The 25,794-nt window shown below is 44.3% G+C and overlaps 1 protein-coding gene across 9 annotated transcripts in view; it reads left to right on the plus strand.

Annotated features, from left to right (window-relative positions):
• The window catches only part of LOC132911573 (mushroom body large-type Kenyon cell-specific protein 1), a 108,420-nt gene that overhangs the window by 66,230 nt on the left and 16,396 nt on the right, over positions 1 to 25,794 (plus strand). For 3 of the 9 annotated variants that reach the window (XM_060968264.1, XM_060968265.1, XM_060968266.1), the window contains 5 exons: positions 1,446 to 2,568; positions 21,435 to 22,351; positions 22,453 to 22,767; positions 23,356 to 23,595; positions 23,793 to 23,872. In XM_060968264.1, coding sequence (XP_060824247.1) covers positions 2,475 to 2,568; positions 21,435 to 22,351; positions 22,453 to 22,767; positions 23,356 to 23,595; positions 23,793 to 23,872 — 1,646 coding nt within the window. In that variant the 5' untranslated portion in view covers positions 1,446 to 2,474. Of the gene's footprint in view, positions 1 to 1,445; positions 2,569 to 4,072; positions 5,087 to 6,519; positions 6,575 to 21,417; positions 22,352 to 22,452; positions 22,768 to 23,355; positions 23,596 to 23,792; positions 23,873 to 25,794 lie in introns of those variants that run through there. The other 6 variants (XM_060968262.1, XM_060968263.1, XM_060968271.1 and 3 more) reach the window with 4 other exon arrangements.

Consider the following 25,794-nt stretch of genomic DNA (forward strand, 5'->3'; position numbering starts at 1 on the left):
CGAATGCTGCCGCTCCGATTTTGATCACCTACACCGTATGTGTCATATCAACGAAATACTATCGATCTTCCGCCTCCTGACAAGTAGATGAAGATCGATCCCGACCCTGTCCGCTGGCAACCTCAAGTCTCGCTACCTCGTGTTTATTACAGAATTTACGATCAGATAGAACATTTACATAGAAAAAAAAAAAAAAAGAGAAAACATTGCTAGAATCTTTTCGTTAAAGTTTCTACAAAACGAGGGAGGCTAGGAACATCGTTTAATTGCCGTGCAATCTCGTCCACGTTGTTAAGATTAGCATAAGATGTGCATCACATATGTACTAGAAGTTACATTTCGAAGCCACCTAACTATTCTCTTTGTTCGTATATGTGAGCACGCGCTATTCCGCTCGTGTCGTCCGCTAGCACGTGTAGCCGAGAGTTACTCGAAAGTTTGTTGGTAGAAAAGCGAACGAAAAGAAAGGGAAAACCTTGTTGCGAGAGAGAGAGAGAGAGAGAGAGAGAGAGAGAGAGAGAGAGAGAAAATGGGCCCGCGTGGGAAAAGGTGGAAGGCGAAATAGAGAAACGCAAATTAGGTGATGTTTGATTTTCGGCGACGAAGAGGAAGTTAGGCGCGTGAGTAGGGCGGATATCTCGACAACAAAGGCGATGGAGCGAAGGAGTTTCGCGATGAACGTAAGAGAATCAAGGGGCTGGCAAGGTAGGACACGGGGGCGCAAAGGGGGGGGCCGAGGATAGAGGGAACCGAGAAGGAAGGAGGTGAACGGTGGTCGAGAGGGGAATAGGGCAAGTAGAAAGGACGAGGGTGTCCGCGGGGGCGGATGAAAGGACGCTTACCAGCTACTACCTATTGATCGCCAATTCTTTTTCTCTTGTTGCATATTAGGCGCACTCTGCCTCCTCTCTCTTTCTCTCGGCGGTACGCTCTCCCACCCCCTTGCAGGCGTAGAACGCGCGAATCCGCCCCTATAGCTACCCTCCGACCACCCTGCGCGCCTCTTCCTCTTCCCCTTTCTCCTGCCCCCTCGCCACCCTCCATCCTCCTACCCTTCCTGCCCATATCGCGTCACCGCGCGAGAGTGCGAGTCTCCCCTACTACCTTTCCTACCTACACCATCGGCCCTGACGTTCTTCTTACCGGCAATGTTTCATTTCGAGTAGCGGCACCCTTTCTGTTTCGGGGTGGGGCCAGCACCCATCGCTCCTTACACGCAGGTGTCGCGAGAACCTTTGTCTACGTCGAATGCTCGTCCGATTTCTCGAGCAACCGTGATCAGGATCGAACAGTGTCTCGATCGTTTCGGTCATTCGTCGATCGTAAAAGGAATCTAACCGATCGAGAGATCGAGAGATCGATCGATCGTGTCTATAGATAAAGCGATGTTATATTACCATGGTATCGGGGGAAGGATAACAAAGATTCCGAAATTTGTGTTACAGGTAACGTTCGATCGAGTAGCGGTTTCCTCGAAAGGAGGCCGGACGAGAGGATCGGAGGGGTGAGCGTGAACGGCGAAATCGGTTGAAGCGAAAGAAAGCCGAAAGAGGAAGTAAAAGGCAGGACTTGCCGGCGGCGACAGACTGCACTCTCGCACCGTTCAGGGCGCAAGCGTGCACGTATGTTGTGCGTTTCCGTGCCCTAACCCTGTCTCAACACGAGAGAGTAGTCGTTTCTCGGCGTTCTCATCCCTACTCCAGCAACATCGCCGCCGTTGCCGCCACCGTTATCGCCACCGCCACCGCCGCCGTTACCGCTACCGCTACCGCCACCGCCACCGTCACCGACGCTGCTATCGGCTCACCATCCCTCCAACGTTTGCAAAGAAGCACCGCCATAGCCGACGTAACGACGACGACGACGACGACGACGACGACAACGACGAACACCAACAACAACACGAGGACGACGACGACGACGACGACAACGACGACGGCGACAAAGAAGTATAGAAGGAGAAGGAAGACGAAGACAAAAACGTTGACGAAAATTGCGACCGCCAACACTAACTTGACCATCGGGCTTCCATCATCGGCCCTCGAACATTTTTCCCGGTCTTGGTGCACGTTACGCCACGCGTGACGTCGTATCCAGCGTGCACGTTAGAACGACAGTGTGCACTACCTTCTCCCCTCGTATCCTGCTCGCGCACGCCTTGAGTCGACGGCGCGCGTCCAACGACGAAGAAACATTGGACGAACTACGACGAACGAAATCAAAAGGAGCAGCGGATCGAGAAAGTCGATCGATCGAACGTTGAGACAGGAGCAAGGGAAACAGAAGGAAGAGCAGGAGGTGGAGGAGGACGAGGACGAGGACGGGAACGACAACGGCGACGACGACGACAACGACGACGAGGACGTGGACGGAGGACGGCCGGTGGCGTGGGGGGTGGACATCCACGCGGGAACTCGAGGCAGGCGCACCCGGCCGGCACGCACACACATTCATTCTAAGATGTGATTTCAAAAATGGCGGATTGCCCCTATGCCCGTTGCATACAGGAACGCAGACACATCCGACGGGAGCTGCTGCGATGGACAAAGAATATGGTCTTCGTAGTCGGTGAGTTAAATTGCGACCAACGGTTTCATCCCTCTCTAGGTCGCGAAACCTGCGATCGGAGAGCACGCATCGAATCTACTCCTTAACATTTTACTCTTTAATCTCGAACCATAATTTTTGAGTAGCTGATAATTATATAATTGATACGTTCTATGGCAGTCTATATACAGATGTTAGGGATAATTCGTAAGATCATGTTGACTCACGTTCCGAATCTCACATGCTGGTGACTCTCCGAATATGTCAAGGATATATAGATACAATAACAGAGTCAAGCATCTATGTGTGATGCAGGAGAGAGAGAGAGAGAGAGAGAGAGATGAGGCTGCGAAGGGTGGGGTGAGTCTGGGGTTTGAGTGGCGAGAGGATGAGGGTGGGAACGGGAGGCAGAGGGGTCAAAGAGGGGAAGAGGGAAAGATAGAAAGAGAGAGAATGAACGCCGGTGGTGAGACCTGTTGCGAACCCGAAACGCCGAATCCTGGTTGACTGTGAGCCAGGCGTGACTCCTACTCGTGTCCGTACGTTCAACAGGGTGGTTGCACGTTGTCGAGAAACAGAGCAATATTTCGCGCGTATATCTCTCTGAGGGTTGCTAAATTCTACAATATTTCACCTCTCTGTACAATTTTCATGAAATAACACCTCTCCCGGCATCGTGCCACAGATAAGGCTAAACTTCCCAGTTGCGAATTTTAATCTTTGCTCCATTTACGAGTTCGTCTTCGGACAACGAACGGACGAAAATGGGGATCTTGCACGCGTGAATGTGCAATTATCAGAAAACAGACTGTATTCTCAATTATGTTCGCAGATATTTTTTTTTTTTTTTTTCAAATCTAAAAATGCGTATTTTGAAAAGTTGGAAATTAGAAAATATTCCGCGGAAAATTGTCGATCTTGTTTTCGATTAGAGACGATCGTGAGACGGACGAAAAAGAAGTATAGAGTTGCTCTCGTGCGGCAGCCCCTCTCCGCGAAAGCTGCCTCGGGCAGCGCCGACACCATCGCACCCGCGACAGCTTCTACGTAAGAGAGTAAGGCGCGCAGAGAATACTGCACAAGCTGCGTGCCTTGACCACAGACAACCGAGCGATCCCGGCCGCCGCCCGAAACCTTCTTTTCTTCTTCTTACTACCTCCCTTCTTTCTCCTTCTCCCTTTTCCCTCTTCCCGATCCGCATCCCTCTATTGCCCGCTCGTCGCTTACGCCCCCACCATTATTCTCCTACTCCCCCTTCGCTCCCTCCTTCTTCCGCCTTTGGGTTAGTCCGTCAAGAGAAGAGTTCTGCTACTCGTAGAAGGCGCGTTTCCACGCGCGCCGCTGTTGCGTGCACTCGCCGTTACGCTTCTTCCTCCACTTTCGTAACCTCACCCTACGTCCCCCTTTTTCCTTCTCCTCCGCCACCTTGCGGCCCCCTCGCGACCCCTCCGTTACCTTTATTCCCCCATCAGACTAGCTTCGTTGTCCCTACTACCTCTTCTCTCGTTCGCGTCTCTCCTCATTTCGGAACGCAGCTGCCGCTGGTGGTCGAGAAATTTTCGCGAGTCCTTCCCAACCCCCTCGATCCTTCCACCTCGCCTGACCCTCCCCCGCCCTCTCCCAACTCCTACACCCGCCCTTCGATTTCTTCCCAAACCCCTGGTATTTCCACTTTTTTCTTCGCGATCGGTTCTCCTCCTCTCTCGGCCGCCGAAGATTCTAAAAAGCAAGGTGGTAGTGGCTCGTTGCCGAGAAAAGGAGAAAGAGAAAGCGGAAACGCGGGGTGTAGGAGAGCGCGAGGAAGAGCTCTGCGTATGTGCGCGTTAGACCTCTGCCGGCGTACTCCTCTCGAGACTTCCATGATCTTCGGAGATCAACCAGTAAGCGTTCGGGAAAGGGTGACGAAGGATAGCAGCAGGCTTTTGAAATCCATGAGTGCCTCTATTTCTCACATCCCGCACTAGTAGCGCTCTTTCTTTGGTGGTGCAACGTGGCCTGGTACAGAGAGAGAGTTGTCGAGTGTTCCGTAGGACCGTGAAAGAAATTCATGGTGTCAGTGTCGTCGTCGTCATCATCGTGGTTCAGTGTCGTCGATTATGCTCCGAGATATCAAGATGTTGCTCCACGCTCTTCCGACTTCGCTGTGAACCGACCGCGATCGTTCTGCCTCACGCGAGCAACCGCTATCGCGACCTGTTACGTTGCACGTGTTGCTTGAACGTGTACGCGCGGCGATCGATGCCGAGGGTTTTGAAAATTTTCGAGTACGGAAAGTGGTCGTAACTGGTAATCTACATCGAACGGATTAATCACGCGTGATTGTTACGTGCGTGTCAAACCGAAGGTAATGAAGCGATGCCATTTCCCATCGATTCGAATCTTCTGATCGATGCTGGACGTGACATCGGATCGCGAGATTTTTGCACGTCTCGATTAAGAACGGTAAGGATGCCGATTCGCCGTGGCTGTATTCTCGCGAGGACGTCGCACAACCACACGACACGGGAGATTACCAGGAACAAGAGGATCGACGTGTAGAGTACGTATATACAGAGTGAAAATATTTGCAGACAGATCTGCAGCTCTGACAGATAGGTACGCCACGTGTACTCGCTCGGAGAGCATTTGTTGACGCTCGTTGCTGATGCATTCAAACTAGAGAAGTATATGTACAACATACATATCGAATGAAAATCCCCGTTGTGATGTACACCGTCGAAAATTAAAATGGAGCGTTAAAAATTTTGTACGTAACACGATCGAGCCGGGGTAGGCCTATGAAAATTCGTGCTGATCGACGCGAGATACAACGAGAGAGAGAGAGAGCGAGAGAGAGAGAGAGAGAGATTTGTTTTTTCATCAAATTGAAAACAAAAAATTCGACGGCCGAAAGTTTATTTGCTCTCCCTATTGCTCGTTACATTGTGCAAGATAAACGAATACTTTGCAAAGGTACAATTTTCCGCTCGCCTATTCCGTTCTTTTTTTCCCATTGTACCATACCCATACCCGTACCACCGGTTTTCTCGAAAACGCTCGCCTCCAAGGCGCAAGGGAGGAAAGGACCGAGAATGGCGAAGAGGGATGAGGAGGTAGGAAAAGCAGGAGTGTTCGGGTGGGTGCAGTTACTGCTGATCGTTAAAAGGCGCATAAAAAAAAAAGGTCGTGAGAGGGGGAGGCGAGAGGAAGCAGCGCGAGAAGTAACAATAAAAATTCGTGGGCATTCGTGTTTCGTCGCCGAGATAGGAACGAGACGTTCAAGGGGGTGAAACGGCAAGGGAACGAGGAGAAGGAGGTGGTGGAGGAGGAGGAGGAGGAGAGAATGAAGGCGAAGGAGGAGAAGGAGGAGAAGGAAGGAGGAGGAGAAGAAGGAGTCGGTGGAGGAAAGGGAGGAGTAAGGGGCATGGAGGAGGGTCAGGGGTGATCAGGGCGAGGAAGATGGGAGGGTGCAGTGGCGACGGGTGTCGGTGCAGGCGCAGCGAGGGTGGCGGGTAGCGAGACTCCGAGGGTGGAAGTGGAGGATGGGTATGGCGGAGCAGGGTGCGTAATGAAACGATATTGAGTAGCCGTGGTAGGGAGGCTGGTGACGAAGGGTGGGGGTCGTCTTCAGCCCTCTCCGTCGATTGACCTCGCTTCGACGAGGCGAAGCAAGCCGCGCGCGGAGGGGTGAGACGAAGTGAGACGAGGCGAATACGAACGGTGGGGGTGAGTGGCCCACAGGGGCGGACGTGGCGAGAAGGGTGGTTCGGTGGGGGATGAAATGCCGAGCGATCCTACGTGGCCTACCAGGAAGGGAGACCCAAGTTAAATTGACGAAAATGACGCGGCACCTTCTTTTTGTCTTTATCTACTCTTCGCCGGGCGATGCAACGCCTTGGAACGCCTCCCGAAAAACTTCAAAGCGGCATTAGTGCTCGAAAGCACGACCTAACGAACCGCGCTCGAGAGAGAACCGGCAAAAGGACGACTTTGTGGTTACTGCGTGGAATGGCACTCTATCAAACGACCCGACGACTCGATATTCAATGTGAGTTTTACTCGTCCGTGTCGTTTGATATTATTCTTATTTGCTGTATCGACTGTACGCCGACGCGTTTTCTTCACACCGATTCGTGCGATGCCTACGTAGAGAAATTATTTTTCCAAGCATCCTTTTGGTCTCGCGAACGTAGCCGCGATCAAATTTCCCCTTGTTAATTTTTCATTCCAAGTGGGAATATTTTGTTACGGTAATATCGGGCGTAAAGCGCAAACTTTGCGCATATTAATATTTTATAAAATATTTTTCGCCATGTGTAAATGAGCCCAGGCATCGCGTGTAAACAATTTCGAAAATTACCAACGAACCGTGTCGAGCTGTTTTTTAAAACGTGGAAAATGAGTTAATACTCAGATGGAAGCGCATAATAATCCATTAAATGATCACATGCCCTGTCAGATAATTACGAAGCTTGACAGAAATTAATATCAATAAACGATATTAATGATCATTCTCCTTGTAAAATATAACGGACGTGTTGCAGCGAGTAGTCGATTTTAGTTGTAAAATTCATATTGTACACCGGTAATTTTGTCCCCTTTGTACTTGATAAATTATCTCTTTCGCGATACAATTTCTTTTTCGTTTTATCAGTTTTGTCTACCAGTTATCTGTCCCATGTATTATTTAAATCGCGCTGTGCAACAGCGCAAGTAGCTTCCATAGGATGGTCTATATGGTTCAGACATATTTTATTGCGATTGTCAAGATTTTTAAGTACCTACCGATTCAGTTATTTTCTATCTGAACTTTATATTTATCTTGTACGAAATAAATTAAACAATAAAGAACGTCCAACAAATTCGTAACGAAAGCGTGTATAGTACTTACAATTATGTGGATATTTGGCTCCATTGATTACACTTGTTAGCTGCATTCGTTGGTTGCATTCATAGGTTAGTTAAATTCTCATTTCTTTATAGGATCCGCTTTTACCCGTCACAAATCAGGAAAGTAGACCTTACAGGCAATTTTGACCGATTTATGAAAGTCTCGGTCGATAATCTACAATGTACTAAGTAACGAAACAACGATTATTTTCTTCTATTTCGTTCCTATTACTTTGCATTCTAGTTTTTAAGACGCGTAGTTTCCAGACACTAATTCACCCGCGATTACATTCGACACGACTGTAATTCGCGAAATTTAGCAATGATTTAAAAAACCAGCCGAAACCGAAGAAATCTTTCGTTTTACACGTTCTCGATAATCCATAAGCGGTTTTTAGAAAAACAAATTGCAAACACATAAAAAGGTCAATAGCACTACAAACGATGTACGTATAAATCGTGACGATTGAAATCCGAACGAATCGTCTACTAGTTTCCTAAAGTGTCCTCTATGAGTCAGCACTTTCGTGGTCTTAAGACATAACCGCCTAATCTGTCGGTAATTTAACGTATGGTCACATGGGTAACTGTGTTTAGTTTCGAAGCATAAGTAATCTTGGCTTAGGAGCTTAATTTAGTGTTAATTTAACCATCTAACAGTGTAATCAGATAAAGAAATATTTAGTACGGACAGTTTCACAGCTATGAAATTATTTCGTTATTTATATTTCGGCAAAATTCTATCACCAGTATCACGAGCTGATGATGTATGTATGAGTACATTGACAAGTTACAAGTCATAGGTTAGAAAATATTTTTTTATCGTTTCATAATTTTTCGTCAAACAAGATGATCAGATAATCTGCAGTTTCATTTGTTTTATTAGCCAACCTGTTCCTGTGTGTGCTACGCAAGACTGTTAATATTGGTAATTCGTAATTTGTAACTTGTAAACCAATTGTGGTAGCCGATCTATAGATGCAAAAATACATCCTTTTAACCTTTCTACGGCAACGAAGTCTAACAAGTTCGTTAATAGATTCGTCGGTGTAATAATATTTAAAATGTGAAATTTATAGTACCTATACTTTATAGTACATATTCGACAACTTGCTCGAGTCTCTCGCCTGTTACACTGTGAAAGTATGAAAGATCAATTGAATTCTAAAATATTTCCGATTTAGGAATTAGAACCAATGAAATACAGAATACACGTTATGGACTGCCTGTGAAATTATTAATAATATCGAATCAACCTGTCCAAGTGAAACGCGTGGATTGTCCTGAAAACGGGTCGCTTGCCTTTTTTCCGTCGGCGAGCAATAAATTTATAGATTTCCCGTTAAACGGCACAATTTGCGAAACGGCCCGTTAGATCTACTAGTAAAAAAACTGGGAACGTTAATCCGATAACGGATGGCGACGGTGATCTGTTGCATTTTAATCTGTCTTTTTGGATCGGCCATCGAATTTCATCCGCACAAAGCTCTGCTTTACCGCGACGTCAAAATGACGATATTAGTTGATACAAGTGTATGTCCACACCCATTGTCAACGTTATCGCGTGTGCATGTGTCTCTGCGCACGCCTGCACGTTGCGAACGTGCAACGAACGTGGTATCTCCCACTGTTTCTCCATCGTGCGTCCTCGCTATTCTTGCTTTTCAATTTCTATTCTTATCTTATTTTCACTTGCATTTTTATCCCCGGAACTCCTCCTTATCCGATTTATCTTCCTTTTTCTTTTATTTTCGGTTATTCTTCGTATCTCTTCATTCTCGTATTCGGTTATACAGTGGTTCACCTAAGCATTCTAGCGATACTAGAAACTTTATATATATATATATATATAAAAGGCAATTTTGACCGATTTATGAAAGTCTCGGTCGATAATCTACAATGTACTAAGTAACGAAACAACGATTATTCTCTTCTATTTCGTTCCTATTACTTTGCATTCTAGTTTTTAAGACGCGTAGTTTCCAGACACTAATTCACCCGCGATTACATTCGACACGACTGTAATTCGCGAAATTTAGCAATGATTTAAAAAACCAGCCGAAACCGAAGAAATCTTTCGTTTTACACGTTCTCGATAATAATTATATACAGTATATATATATACAGTACACAAAACACTTGAACAATCAATTATTCAATATATTAATAAGCCGCAATATGTATCGAGACCATCTGTTACACTAATTGTACGTCTAAGATTACTATTGATACTGTGTATTACTTTTCCATTAAGCGTATGTTTGCGGCAAGTACGTCTTGTAAATTATACATTTTCGGGTTGCTTTCTAATTTTACCATTATAATCACGATAGTCGTGTTTAACGTTAACGAAATTTCGAAAAGTTTCACATAATGCACAGAATATATTCATAAAAAGATTACTTGGTAAGTGTTTGAATACTTTCATGAGCCACTGCATATCGTTCTTCTTTTTTTAGCTCGTAATACTTCCTGTACGCTGACTATTGTCAATTCTGTCCTCACGTTTAGATCTCTCTCTCTATCTCTCTCTCTGTTGCCGTTCGTTCTTCTCTCTCTCTCTCTCTCTCTCTCTCTGTTTCATATGTCGCACCTTTCGTCGCTGGGATGCAACCCGTGTCTAAACACACATCATGATGATATTTCTTTCTAGCCCACATCGTTCGCTCGCTGTTCGTTTTCAGCGCCGAGTCGAAAACACTAGTAGTTATATTTACCTATTCTGATAGTAACAAAAATATTCGGATATAGAGACTTTTGAATAGAAAGTGGATTTTATATTTTTTACTCGCCTTTTTTCCCTTTGCTTCCCTATTTTTACATAACGGGTAGACTCGTTCGTAAGTGTAAGTGTGGCACTTGCTAACTTTAAGCATAAAATAGCTTTGTAATAAAATCCGCAACATATAGATATTATTTAATTTTCCTTGTGACACAGGCTGTTGATAAGCATCGTATTCGTTTTATAATTACAACTGCGTGTCGACACAGTACACTAAAATTGGGAAGTACAAGATAAACTGATCTCTACGTAACTGTCTTCTGGTTCGCTACAAAAGAATAATATAGTGAACTAAAATAGAGCTAAAGCCAAAGCAATTACCAATACCATTGTCTTAAATATTTCTATGAATTTTGCAGTAGGTATGTACGTTCTTTCGATTGAAATTAAAAACATCTGTATTATTCCATCGTTGATCGAATAGAGCGTTGCTTGCAAGTGTTGACTCATAGACGGCGTCGCATAATACATTTGGCGACAGATTTCGTTATCAAAATAATTAGGCATGGAAAAAGGATGTTAAGGCTTTGATATATGAACGCGACATAATGATGTCCTTCCCACTTCCGCCGTGCCGCGTTCCAACCGTTCTATTCCAATTCGTCAATGTCACTTCTTTATCGCCGCGTTAAAATCGTGAATTTCACGTAACCCACACGGCAATCTTGCAATGCAACTCTTCCCGCGGGTAACATTAGACAGCAGCGAACGATAAATGGGTCACAAGACGACTGTGCCGGTACGTCTGGTATCCGATTGCCGCTTGCATCGCTTAGCAAGCTAAAATATGACGAAAGTACGAGCCGATCCACGTTCCTTTTCACCATATCAACAGGATTTTCGTTTTTGTTATCACTTTTGCGAAGCGTCGAGGGCCGAGACACGAGGAAACGGACGATAAAGTTGTCTTCCCATTTAGAAGTTTGTTATACACTTCCGACCTTAACCAGCTCCATTCGAGTAACTTTGAACGTGAACACCGTGATCATCGTGTTCCAGGTTGGATAATACCTAGCGTACCGGCATAACGTTTGCCAAGTGGTATGGCGAGTTTCTTCGACACGAGTTTGAATGTCGGCTCCACGACCGAGACTTTACCGGTTTGTAGGAGTCGTGTATCGTTCTCGATTGATTAGAGACAGAAAAAAAAGAGATGCTATTCAAACAAAACAGGCGAGAGGAAAAAAAGGAGTGGGTGGGGGAGGCAGGCTAGTCTCTGTTTACTCTTTGTGTCTCGGTGCATATATCATCAAGTCGCGAATTGTAGAGGACTTGCATGTATGATGTTTGACCGTGAGGTTTATTAGATGTTATTGCTTCTTGTCGAAATCGTCGAATATATTCAAAATAATAAATAAATATACTATATTCGTTGAATCGCTCGTACAGTGTATAAACCGCAAAGTAAAATTGTTAATTAATACTCAATAAATGCTCGCTAGTTGATCGTCGATAACTCGGTAGATAATTTGTGATAACACTTAGATAGCTCGTGGATACTGGTAGATACTAAACTCTTTTCGGTTACGTCGGTTCATTTATACTGGTCGGGGGGGAGTCGGAAGATTGAAATTCGTCTTCTTTCGACGGTTGTGCATAGCGGCGACATTGTTTTACCCGAAGTTTATTTATTCTTATATTACTCGTATTCTAACGATCTTGATACTCCGAGGCAAAACAACAACATGATTTGAATTGTCCTGTACTCATGTGCCGCTACAGAATCTTGAAAATTCTGGTCTGGTCTCGGTAAATGCAGCGGCTGGAGCTGTAATTTCACATTGTTCCAGTATATTATTTCATTGCACGATATCGCTCCATTAGTTCGACCCGAGCAGTGATTCCCGAGGTCATTATACCAGTGGAGGATCGTCGAGGAAGAGTGAGTGGCAAGGAGAGAAGGCGAAAAGGTGGAGCGACAAGGAGAGCGGTACGGCAAGCGAAAGAGAGCGAGAGGAGGCAAGCGGAGGAGAGGGAAAGAACGTGAAAGAGTAAGAGAGAAGGAGGAACGAAGAAGAATGGTCCGCGAGGTCAGCCTACGTTCGTACATATTCTCACGTAGATCTGTGTACGTACCGACGCGTGCACACCTTGACGAACATTGTTGAAGAAAAAGAAGCAGTTGCTCGATAATACATGGACTGCGCCTAGCGTCTGGTACACGGGGTGACGGCTCGAACGAACGTTAAAGTCTAAAGGACAAAGAGAGTGAAAGACGAAAATTTTCGGGGGCAGCTGGTACTTTTCGTTAGTCAGTGAGAGGAGTTGAAGCATTGCTGAAAAGGCTGTGCCCTTCTTCGTACATTGTTCGTTACCATGCTTTTGTAACAGCCTTTGGCGGCTGGGATTTCCTGTTCCGTATAATTTGTCCAGATTTTTCTCTTCTACGAGAACAGTCGTGCAACAGCTCTCTCGATAAATCGCGTTGTTTACTCACTTTCGTTTACCTCGTTAGAATACATTAGCAAGACGTACGTTGAATCGTTTGAATAGCTCGAAGAATCCCGTCTCTGCGTGTAATGTTTCACCGATAATTCTTCAGGTGTTAATATCGCTGCGAGATTAACAAATAACCTTCGGAGACTCTATCTTTGGCAAGCATCGTTTCAAGATCTTAATGAGGCACGGCTGGGTTCCATGCCTTGTTGAGAGACAAGTAACGCTCCGTGGATTTCGACATCCATCTTGCTTTCTGTCCTTTGCTCGCCTCGAAAACTAGTAACCGATCTCTCGCCGGTGAATGGGAATCTCGTGATCGTGTAACAAAGCGACGCTGATAACTTTCGAGTAGGCGACCAAGAATATTTTTACGCCAGTGTTACGAACGATCCTTCGAACCGGCGAAAGACACTCGAATCGTTGCAATTAAAGTGATATTAAACCTAACCGTTCTTTATTACCACTACGAGCAATCGCGCGATCGTTTGTCCAGCTACTTACGGATTTTCGTCTATTCTCTCTGATACTTACCTCGTCCAATCATCGAATCGTCAAATCTCTACTAGAAGATCTTCGATTCTAAGCTTTCACGACGCTTGATCACTGACATGCTGAAACGATAAGCTTCGGTGCAGGTCTGTCACGAGGTGTACGAACTGTAACGTTCAAGACACGTCGACGCAAAGGTGTAAGAGGATCGTTTCGAAGAAATGAAAAGCAGGACATCCTGTAAGAAAAAGATGTTCGATTTCGTGTCAGGTCAATCTTCACCGAATATATAAATTCGGTAGATACGAGAAATGATATCTGGACCGGAAGCATAGATGTCCGGCACCGGGGTCGTTATCGTAATTATTTGGTTATTATCGTCCTGAAGGTTTAGCATCGGCGGCGAATCGCAAGCGAGTTTCGGACAAAGGATAGCCTTGTGCGCCGTGAGAGCCAGCTGCAGCCCCACCATGCCCGGTCACCCATTTCCTAACCTTCTACTCTCGTCTAAACCGGATTGCCATTGGTCGAAACGGGCCGGCGATTAGTGACGGGACCAAGGGAATAGCACCAAGACGCAGGACTGTGGGGGAAATATAGCGCGCGCGCTTGGATCTAAAATTACGGCTCCGCCATTGGTTGGATGGGGCCCGAGGCCATTCGATTTAGAATTGAAGAATGGTGCCGCTATATCCTCGGCTCACGGAGGACGCCCGTGGAAAGTAGATTCTCCTTCGTTCTCGAATCTTCCTCATTTTGATTCACCATTTATCAAGACAACGACCATAGCGATCGCTGGATCAGGGAAATACCGGAAATTCCTCTCCAACACGATTCCATTTGTTATTTTCCCGGAACATGCTCCGCTCTCTTTCAACCTCTACAAAGAGTTTTTCCAAAGAAATAGCAAAGCCTCGATACTTGGAAGAAATTCCATTTTAAATTCCTATTAAGTTATTTTGAAATATTCCGCCTCTATACAGATATCTATTCCAGCTACTTAATTTTTACAAGATATTCTCATAAAGGTCGTTGGAATTTTTCGAGTAATTTAAGATACTCGGCCCAACGTTGCACTCGGGTCGAGTTTCTGAAATTCTTTCGATGCGCGGCAACGTTTTATTGCAACGAAATGGCCGAGATGGTGGGGATAATCGTTTTATACACTGGAGAAGTTCCTGGTGCCAAGTCTACGTCATCATTGGCTTAATCCCGGGCGTGGTCATCTGCCCTACTTCTTCCTCTTCTTAAATGGCACGCGAGATAAGATTGGTTCGGCACCTCCTGCCTGGAATTTCATCCAAAGGCGCGCCGCCACCCGTCTAATTACTTCTAGAATCGATCAAGGACGGGAACTTTGCTCGCCGTGAATATCCAGCGAACAGCTAACGTTCTTTACGCCATTCTCTTCAAAAATATCGAGATTAGAAACGATCGAAGAGCAACGATACCGAACATCATCGGAATAATCGTATTTCTGTTTTACTCAATAATCTGTATATAACGTGTACGATTTATCGCGAGAAGCGTTTGATGCTTACATGGTATAATTTGAAGTTTTAAGGGGCTTTCAGTTTCTCGTCTTACCGATACCAGCAGTTTTCCACTGAGAGTTACGTAGTGTGCGTTTAATTATTATAGTTTATGGTTGGTGATACGAGTGCGTTAAGTTCTTGGGATGTTCTTCGTGTCGTCTCCGTATCCTAATAGTGTGTAGCGTTTGTACCACGTTACACAGTTGGTTAGAACGATCAGTCTGAAATAATCGTGGCGAACGATACAATTTACAGTTTAACTTGGAAGGGTCTGGCTCGAACGTTACGAACTGCGAGACGTAGATTGCGTTTTCGGTTGGGCGCAGTTTACGTCATTAGAAAATGTCTTGCAAAAGACGTTTCGTCCCCAGAGACGTTGTTCCTCTTTCCTCACTCCGTTGCCTATATCGTCGCATTCTGCTGGCTACGTTCATTCATTTGGAAATCCGGATCCCGTGTTTCGCCGCCCACTCGACGAAGAACTTGGTGAGAGGAAAAAGCGCGATTGCTACTTTCCTAGCAGATTATTCTCTCAGAACCCATTGATTATATGCAAGGTCGATGATGCTGCAACCAGTAGACGCGGATTGAGGTATATGTACACTCGGATACTCTTGCACGAGGTTGATCAGACCTTTTGAAGAAAAGGGGAATCTTAGCTGCCATTCGCCGTCGAAAGTACATCGATTGCATATGTAGCGTCATTAATCCCGAGACGATTGTTTTTAACGATCTTTTTAAATTAAATTAGAAATTGCCATGGTTGTCCAATTGTGTTAGGTTTTTATCTAGCGTGATTAACGTTTATCGTATTTACGTATCATACGTGTACGCTGTTGGTCATAGGTATAGCTGTGTACTTACTTATTAGGACCTACACCTACTCGTTATACATTTAATGAACAATTTTTACAAATTCTATCTCATTTAGTATTTTACATTCTGTATAATCTGCTAATGTTTATGCAGATTTCTATTTTTATGAACATGCTTATGCAAACGTGGCGTGTATTGTTTGTCATCCTTCAAATGTTGCAACGAATACTCAACTTTGTATATTTTTCCATGTTGTGCGTATTCTGTATATTTTTGCACATTCAAATTGTCCACAAATGCATAAACATCTATAGCCTAATTATAAATCCATGACGCCAGTTATAAAGACGTATGTAAGTGAAATTGACGTCTGTAGTTATTTTTTTCAAAATAACACTATTGTTGTTCTTGTTAAAATTTCATTATATTCTTTTCGTATCCTAAAAGCGAATCGCAATGAAGAATAAAGCTGCAAGTTCATTATTTATGAAGCTTCTATGATACCCGATAGCATCGAAATCTCGATTCGTAGCTTTTAAACCGCAAAAACGAAATAACAAATTTCCAACCAAATAATTGGAAGGTAAGAACAGTAAGAAACAATTTAATTGTAACATCACATTTTATCCAGTTCAAATATCAAATTCTCCTTAGACAAAGTATTAGGTTGTGCGAAAAGTGTCTTCCTTTTACAGACACGTCTTTTACAACGACGCATCTTTATACAAACATGTAAGTGAAATTGACGTCTGTAGTTATTTTTTTCAAAATAACACTATTGTTATTCTTGTTAAAATTTCATTATATTCTTTTCGTATCCTAAAAGCGAATCGCAATGAAGAATAAAGCTGCAAGTTCATTATTTATGAAGCTTCTATGATACCCGATAGCATCGAAATCTCGATTCGTAGCTTCTAAACCGCAAAAACGAAATAACAAATTTCCAACCAAATAATTGGAAGGTAAGAACAGTAAGAAACACACAATTTAATTGTAACATCGCATTTTATCCAGTTCAAATGTCAAATTCTCCTTAGACAAAGTATTAGGTCTTTCTTTTACAGACACGTCTTTTACAACGACGCATCTTTATACAAACATGAAACCTAATGTGTCGAACGTTGTAATCTTTATCTTGATAGGACAAAATGGATCATACGTATATTCGATAAAATAATGTAAAACGAAAAAAAAAAATTGTGCGTTCATTATTTCCTTATAAAACGAAAGGAACTTTTCGGACGACCTAATACTATCGTATCCAGCATATTTCGCAGATTTTTCAAGATAACGTTGAAACATTTGAAGCTTCCCTCGCTCTTTACTTCTTACGAAAACTGACTTTTGCGTTTTAAGAAATGTCCAAATACTTTCAAGAGCAGCAAAGATGACAGAAAATAGAGTGACAAACCTTCGTTTTCCACCGGTTCGGAAATACCCAAAAGGTAGCATATTTTAATTAAATTCGCAGGATAAACGTGCCGATATTCGTACGAGCAGCAGCGTGAATCGTTGACGAGCTAAATAATACAAAGAAATGTTTGCATCTCGACTATCTTCCTTGTTCTTGTACGCGCGTTAGAGCACAACGCGTTCCTTTTGTTCTTTCGCGGCAGTAGATGAGTTGGATTTGACGTCATCGCGGAACAAGGCTAAATTTAACGTAGAAAAAAAATTTCGTGTAACGATCGCCTTATTCTGGACAGATTTTCATGACTCACTTGTGCGGCCTTGGGGCCCGCACGTTCTCGCGAGATGATGATTCGTATAATTGTTGTGGTTGTCTCGATGCATGCTCAGTTCGATTACGAAGAAGTTCGAGGTTTTCTAAATACGCCGATTAGCGAATTATAGTGATTGCGTTAACTTGTGCAATTTGTGTTCCTCTTATCGATGCAGTATTAAAATCTACGAGCGGCTAAATGTTACCGTGAAATACGTTAGTCACGTTATTGACTCGCCTGAAAGAAACGAAGAATGGGCGTGTGACGATAGCAAGGAAGGGACGTCGAATTTGCAGAAAATATAGGAACGCCCACTACGTCTAGTCGTAAATCGGATGGCCGGTAATACACGAAGGTGATTTAGAAATTCGATTTTCGTGACCCAGGGACAATTACGAAATAAGCCGTAGCCGTTCAAAACTAACACATTTCGCTGGAGTTGCATTTAAAGTCCGCCTGTATAAACTCAGCCCTGACCGTAATGCTTGTCATACGTTTTTCTGACAGCAGCGCGTGCAAGCAGATATGTCGCAGCGGCGACGCTCGGCGCAGATCCAGTTCGCGTTTCCGCAAACTGGCATTATACCTGTATTTGATAAGCTGCGTGGAACTAGAGCGTTTAAATAATGGCCGTACAAACGACGATGGGCTACCACGATGGGGGCGTCGTCATTCGTTCGAAACGTTCGACAAACAATAATAATTTATTCAGATGTTTTTCATTGCGCGCACTCCTTTTGCAGCGAAACCTAGCGTTTAATATAACCTTATCGATCGATATTCACCCAACGTACTATGTTCTCTGATATTTTCTCTTTTCTTTTTTTTTTTTTTTTCTTTTTTAGCAACTCTCAAAATTTTGATTCCTATACTGCTTGCTTCTTATACTTTCGTACGCTACAATTTGAATCGGCATATGCGTGTTATATCGTTATAGGCGAAAGCGAGACACAGGAAGTGGAGGGTTTAAAGAAGCGGAAGCAAAAGGCGGGAATTTTAAGAGTACGCGCAGAATCACTCGCGTACGTTTGCGCGGTTCGGTATGAAAAGTTGGCGATGTCGGTCGATGTGGTAGAAATTCGCGGCAATGGAGTCGAAGTTTAATCGGCGCGACTATCCCGCGCTGGTTGGACGACAAAATCAATTCGGCGAGAAATAAAGGCGGCAGCCATGAAAAATCGCCACCACGCTCCATCTCCTTGCGCACGCGAATTCTACCTACACATGCAAATATATTTACGTACATTCATCGGCTGGCATGTGCTCGTGGCACACGCGACGACCAAATGACGTGACAGTTATGGTGCATTTGCGGGACGCGTGCCACCGTACCGGGTGTCTGTTTAGAATCAATTGACGCATTCAAAGTGGGTCTCTGCGAAGAGACGCGTTTGCGGCCCAATTCGAGCATGGTCGATGAATAGAGCGAGTACGAGTATCGAGAATTTTTATCGTGGTGTTTGTAGGAGATTACGTGGACTTTTTTCTTGGCTCACCGACTACATGCGTCGAGCATTTTTGTGTCGTCACGCATTTACTCCGTTGCTTCGAAATAGAATTGTCGACAGTTTCATCATGATATCGATCACGAAGGAAAAATAAACGTGCTTGAATTTACATTGGAACTCGATATTTCACGTTGGATATTTATTTTGAGAATTAATATCGGTCGCAAGCGATGCATTAAAAATTGTACAGGATGATATCGGTACGGATTTGGATTTTTCCGGAGCCTTTTGCCGTTACCAACGAGACACGGCACGTCGTTACGATAACGTTCCACTGTTTGACCTTTGGATAAGGAAATTAAAAAGTCCTGTTATCGTTGCATCTATCGATAGCGATTTTGAGCAGCGTCGCGAATTACTTGCACAAGAATTACGGCCCATAGTCATCGAATTAGAAATACCGCAATTCTTCGACGTTTCTCGGGTTTCATAAAATCGAGCGAATTTTGTACCTGGAGGATTGAGAATCACAGTGGTGTACAGTGACTTGTGAAAGCCTATTACACCGTAATGAGATACGACTGATTATATCGCGTGATTATATCGTTGAGATTTGAAACAAACCTGAAAATATATATAGAAGCTAGGAAATATTTATTGCAAACACATCTACTCTTCACGGAGATCACAAAATTATTTCGACGCTTATTGCACGTTGAAGATGGTCGATACTCGCATGCTGCAGGCGAATTTTTTTTGCTAATACGTCTTTGCAGTATATGTCTCGTAACTGTCGCACATTCGAATCGGTTTCCAATATTACCGATATACGTAATTACAATAATTCTATCTCATTAACCGGTGAATGGAATTCCAAAAAGTTTCACGTAACGCGCGTAATATATTCAGAAAAATGTCCTATAGCAAATGTTCAAATGCTTGCGTGAGTCGCTGTACAGCGACTCGAACGTACAGAAAAAGCTATAATAGCGAGTATCGTTTACGGAACGGGATTTCTAAATGGCAGCTCGAAGCGGGAGAATCGTTATGGCAATGGAGCTAAAGCAATCCGATAGAACGATTGGCGAAAAAAGAGAAGAGGAAACATTAGCAAATGCGTTCGCATTGCACCGCCACATTTGATGTGCCGCAATTTTCTTCGTTGCGACATTCTGTCAGATATACCGGGCCGTGCGTGTTACCGCCGTGTCCTTCAAAAAACCACCACGTCCGGTCGGTTTCTCGAGCATGCGATTTTGGTGATTCCGACATCGACGTGCATTACTAGTGAGCTATCGTGGTTAACGGATCTTTATATTCACGCGAGCAACTTGCGTTTTCCACGACCTCTGGCCCTCGCGTTTTCTCTGCCAATGATTTATCGCTGCCCTTTTAGCGACTTCGATGATGAACCCTTTAACAGTTCGGTAAATTTCGCGGAGTCCGCGTAAAAATAAATACCTAGTCGTTTCTTTCTTCGTAAATTGTTTGAACATCTTATCGATCAAGTATGTCAAATAAAATGCGGACGAGAATTTTTTGTAAAGGAAACTAAGTACAAATTACTTGTATTATATATATTGGCAATTTATTGCAATACGAAGTATCAATTACGATATAATTAACAACTTAATTGTTTTTTTTTTTAAATAGTTTATTTAGCCAATATTTGATTTTTTGTACATTTTTGAGATTCACAATAAACAATGAATTTGAGTATAGTGTGTTTAGGCAAAAGTACCGATACGCGTCGGTACGACGTAGCCATGGTCTAATATGTGTCGTGGATTTTCGGTTTTTGCGTTTATTTTTTTGTTTTTTGGGTTTAAGTCGCATTGGAGCGTGATTTTTGTGTATTCTTGTGTGTGTTGTATTTTGTCCTGAAACTTGGCCGCAAAACAGGACTCCTCGGTGTAATACTTTTATGCGTTGTGGGATTTTGGGGGGGGGGATGAGAGGGAAGGGGAGGGAACAACTTAATTGTATATGTCAGTATATGAGCATATTTCCAAACATAACAATAATCGAATACATAATCCCATTTTGCTTTTAGAATTCTCCTGCTGCAGGTACCTTAAAACTATCTGACAAGCACATGATCTATATGTTCTAACTACAACAGAAAACAAGTATGATAGAAGCGTGCAAAATATTTCACGTCATATAAGTATGAAAACCGCAGGGAAAAGATACGACAAGTTACATTCATCGTGTTTCGTGAAAGAGTAATTTTTAAAATTTCATATATTAATCAATTCTATATTACAAAACTTCTCTTTTTATTCGATTGGGGCACTGAAAATATACGGTATAGTTATTCTTTTAGATATTTCAAAACTATAGATTGCTATAACATTAGTCGTGTCTTCGGCTCTTTATAAAAACTCCCTAAATATAGATCACCTATTTTGAAAGTGCTTATGTCCGAATGTAACAAGTTGACAAATTACAACGAAAAAGAAAAATCAGTCTTCGTATGGCCATACCGAAATAAAAATACACGAGTCTGTAAGAACGAAGGGCTAGGCGGTATGCGTTCGCGAAGCTTGCTCGTGACAGTAACAGACACTGTTGATCTAATCTAATCGTTTCAATCGATACGAAAAATTCAATACGCGTCGAAAATTTGCAAGACGAATCTGCCATAATGTAAATAAGGGTAATAATAAAAAGGGAAATAAGGTCTCGTTTATACTCGGAGCGTATGGTTAGAAAAGTGGTTGCACAGGGGTTTGCGGGCAAGTGGCGCTCATCATTGTTTGATGCAGTTACGATGGTGTCGCAGGTCTGGAACGGGTAGCGGAGGAGTTGATGGGCCGTAGGAGATGGAAGCAATATCAGGACACCCTGTACAGCGGTACTCGCAGCAGCGAATCAGTGACGGCACAGCCCCACCACCGGCTCTACCCGGCGTTCTCGTCGTCCTGCGACCCGGTGGTGCCCGGGAATTTGGAACAAATTGGGTCGCGTCCGCTTCATCCTGCGTCCTCCTCGTTACCTACAACGATAACGACGACAACGACGGTGCCACCGGCGATAACGACGACGACAGCGGCAACGACGGCGACGACAACGGGCCCGATCAAGCAGGAGAGCCTGCAAAGGCATCACCTGCAGAACCACCATCACCTACAGCCGTCCGCCGTTCAAGATCACCACCGTCACTATCAGCAGCAACAACAGCAACAGCAGCAACGACAACAACGGCAACAAGAAGACCGTCGCCTAAGGCCAGACGAGATCAAAGTCGAGGTCGGCGAGGACGAGTTCGCGAACGGTGTCGCCCGAGAGGAATCGGCTACGAAGACCGCGGATACGTCGACGACGACCACGGTAACGACGGGCACGACGACCACGTCGACGACGACAACGGGAACGAGCATACTTGCTACCAGTACCGCGACCGGCACGATCGCGACGATCACCACGCCGAACACCACCGCTGTTATGACCACGGGAACCACGACGATCGCGACGAGGCGGCGACGCAAACGCCGGCAGAACGACGGAGAGGCCACCGACGACAGAGAGGACGACGAAGAGAACGAGGAAGAGGAGGATGGAAGGGGGCAGGCCGAAGCGGAAAAACGGTTGAAGCTCGACGAAGACGCCGACAGGCCCGTCAGTCCTCTGAGAAGGGAGAACGATCGAGGATCTCGGGATTATCCGACTGCCAACGCTACAGATACGGAAGGGACCAAGGTACGTTGTGGAATCCTTTCTTTTTCTTTTCTTTCGGGCGGGGGCAGGGTGAAATAATTGAAAAGAAAGCCAATAATAACGTGTAACGGTGTTTGTTGCAGGAACGAACGGAAGAAGTCGCGTTGGAGCGGACACCGGTGACGCAGGGTTCATTGAGAGTGAAAACGGAGGAGGAGTTGCAAGGAGTGCCGAGTTCTGGAGGCGGTCCAACGATATTGACGACACCGACGCCGGATTCGGATGCGATCAGGTCAGGGTTGCCGTGTCGGGAGGTTGAAGCAGCCGCTAGAAACGCGGTACCGCCGTTTCTTATTGGAAGCCGACGCACCAGCCCACCGCCAGAAGACTGGAAGCCGCTAGACAAATGTTACTTTTGCCTGGACGGCAAACTACCGCACGATGATCAACCACCTCTCGTAAGTACGATTCTCGTAACCATGGCTAAGCGGAACCTGTCTTGTTCGCATCATGGTGACGTTATCTAATACGAATCAATTCACGATCGATCGAAGAATAATTTAGCTGCAGGACTAATTTATTCGTCACCGGTTTGACTCGGAATGCTCTGTCACCATGATGCGATTCGTCGCGCATAAAACTGCATTAGCCAACGCGGAATTCTTCAAAGCGCATAATTAATCGCGCGGAAAGGACAACGCTTTACGTGATATATGACAGATATCGGTCCTCCGGCGCAGGACACTAGGAAACGTTCAATTCTTTATTATCACGCGCAAAAGAGTACGTCTCTTCGCATCCGTTGCTTTGATCGCTTTGACACGCCGCCCTTATAAAAGTTTCACGAAGGCGGACCCGTATTCCTGCGTGGCGAAAAGCGAATTTGATCAGGATTCGATTTGTCCTCCAACGTCGACGAGGATATGCTCCTTTTTCCATGATCGTTTCTTCCCTCCCACGCCGGTGGTAATCAGTTCCTTTCCGTGTGTTCCGCCGACCAATGACGAGCCGGACGAACATAACGTTCGATGTCGCGAATCCTGCAGAGTCCGCAGAGCGACAGTAGCAGCAGCTCGCGATCGGCCGAGTCACCGATGTCGGTCCAGGTGGACCCGATGGCGGCGTCCGTGGTCGCCGCGGCTCTCACCGGTACCTACCCTACCTTACTGCCTCAGTGGTGTCTGCCACCAAGGGAGGCGCCTCTCGTTGGGGTGCAGCCTCATCAGGACAGTGCAACGCCAGCCGACCAACCTCTCGACCTCTCGGCCAAACCGAAAAATTCTCAGGTACGTGCTCCTTCTGGCGTGGGTAGATTCGCTTTCCTTCTCCTTTGCGTCTAGAAACGCGAAACATAAGAGTCAACGCAATTATCGTCTTCTCACATTTACGTTTACGTTATCATTTATTTTTACGACGCTAGAGCGTTTTCTACCAAAAAAAAAGAAAATGCCGATGCGTGACACGATGACGCTTTCTGTCGCAGGATAACAACATATCTCTATTGGAACAACAGAAAATACCTCTGAGGATGACAGCAGGTATCGACCCCAAGAGTATCTTTAAGTAAGTAACCTTCTTCTTAACAAGAATATTTAAACGATTTCGCGTTTTCGCTATGCACCTATGAAAACTAGCTATTGGTCGTATTTTTCCAACGCTGTCTAAAAAAAAAAAAAAAAAAAAGAAAAAAAAGAAATCGTCTTGACGCTGTTGAAATTCGTCTGTGATGCTTAGTAACCAGAATGAGAAGCGCGTCGATTCCTGCCAGTGTTATCACGCGACTCGTTTTACACCTCGCAGCGAAACGAAGCCACCACTGATATAGGTATTTGCATTCCGCGCGAGCAAAAGAAAGTGTTGATCGCATTCCGTATGCCGCGTATTCCAAAGGATCGAGAATAGATTCGTGTTCGAACACGACGACTTAATGGACGACGCACTCTGTCAAGGCTGATTGTACTGTAGTATACAATCGTTCCGAAGCTGCCATACCGATCGTTCGGCGTACCTTGGATACTTTTATATCGTACAGAAGTTGTGTCATTAAATAGGATGCACGGTATACGATTCGAATCTATAGCGGCGGCGTACGAAACGGTAATTAAAAAGTTTCCACGGTTCGTTGTTTGCTTATTCGGAAAATTTTCCGCCGAGCATCCCATTGCTCGTCCGGCTACTCATTACGAAAATTTGCACGAAAGTCTGTTACAATTTTTTTGTCGGTTTGTTTAGAAAACACTCGTGTCGAAGCATACGCGTTATCCGCGCATTAATCTCTTCAATAGAATTCGCGTGCCGCGAAAATTATCGCGCTCGTACGGCCGTTTATCCGTTTGTCGAATGAAAATATACATATAATGGTAGTGGGTATTTTATTTCGTACGAAACCTGCCGGTTATCGGGTTCAACATCGCGTCCGTTCCAAAGGGTGACTCGAAAATTGCGAGGAGAAACTTCGCGCGCGCCCGAATCGGCCGTGAAAGTTAATCGAAGATGAACGGAAGAGAAATCGGAAGATCCTTGCTAAAAATTCTAAAAGCTAAAATCGACGCGCTCTCTTGAATAACGTTTCGCGATAAAACACGAACCGCCTGTCTTCCCAAGTTTTCACTTAAGCGTCGGCAAGTTCAATGTTTCTTAACCCTGTTACGTTCTTTCAATCATTTTCTAGCGAATCGTGTTATACCATTGTTGAAAAACTTGTTGAATTTATCATGAAAATAAGTCGTTATTATGCTAAATGTCTTCTGGAAACATTTATCTTTCGAATCTTTAATTTGTTTGACGATAAAAATCAACGTTAGGAATTAACGTTACAGATAGGAATCAAAGATGATTAAAGTAATTAATTTACTTTGTACGAAGTTCAGGTAGGATAACGGATTGCAATATATCACGTGAATACAATAAAAATCTCGTTACATTTATAATTCGTTCTATGTTTTTCACTCGGTGTTAAACTTCTACAAAAAAATTTGACTTATTTATTAAACCTTTGGTAATAAACTTTTTATTATTATTGAGACTTTTGGTGATTTTAGCGAAGTACGTAGTCTTTGTTCGCTTTTATCGAAAGTTCAGATAGCGTAACGCGTTACAACGTGTCTGACAAAAAAGTCCAAAGAGGAATGTATCTTTAATTCGTTAATGTGATTTTCGCGGATTGTTAGACTTACAGATGTTTGCTAATCTTCATGAACATTCGAAGCGAGCATTTAAAAATCTTGTTCTCGGTCGAGACGAAAACAAGGTCGAGACATGAAAAATTCAAGAATCTCAGCATGAGTAAGTCGAAATGGAAGAACGTTATAGATTCCAAATAATATAACGTTCCTTGAAGCGGACGTTATTCGTGGGGAAAAAAATGAATAAATGGCACGATGATCGAAGGAACGAAACGGCGGGAGGGAAAACAGGGAGAAGACGAATAACGCCGAGTCAAAGTCGCGAACCGTGTCCGTACGTTGCCCTCGTGTTTTCGCTGT

Source organism: Bombus pascuorum, chromosome 11 (genome assembly GCF_905332965.1).
Source record: "Bombus pascuorum chromosome 11, iyBomPasc1.1, whole genome shotgun sequence".
Lineage (NCBI taxonomy): Eukaryota > Metazoa > Arthropoda > Insecta > Hymenoptera > Apidae > Bombus > Bombus pascuorum.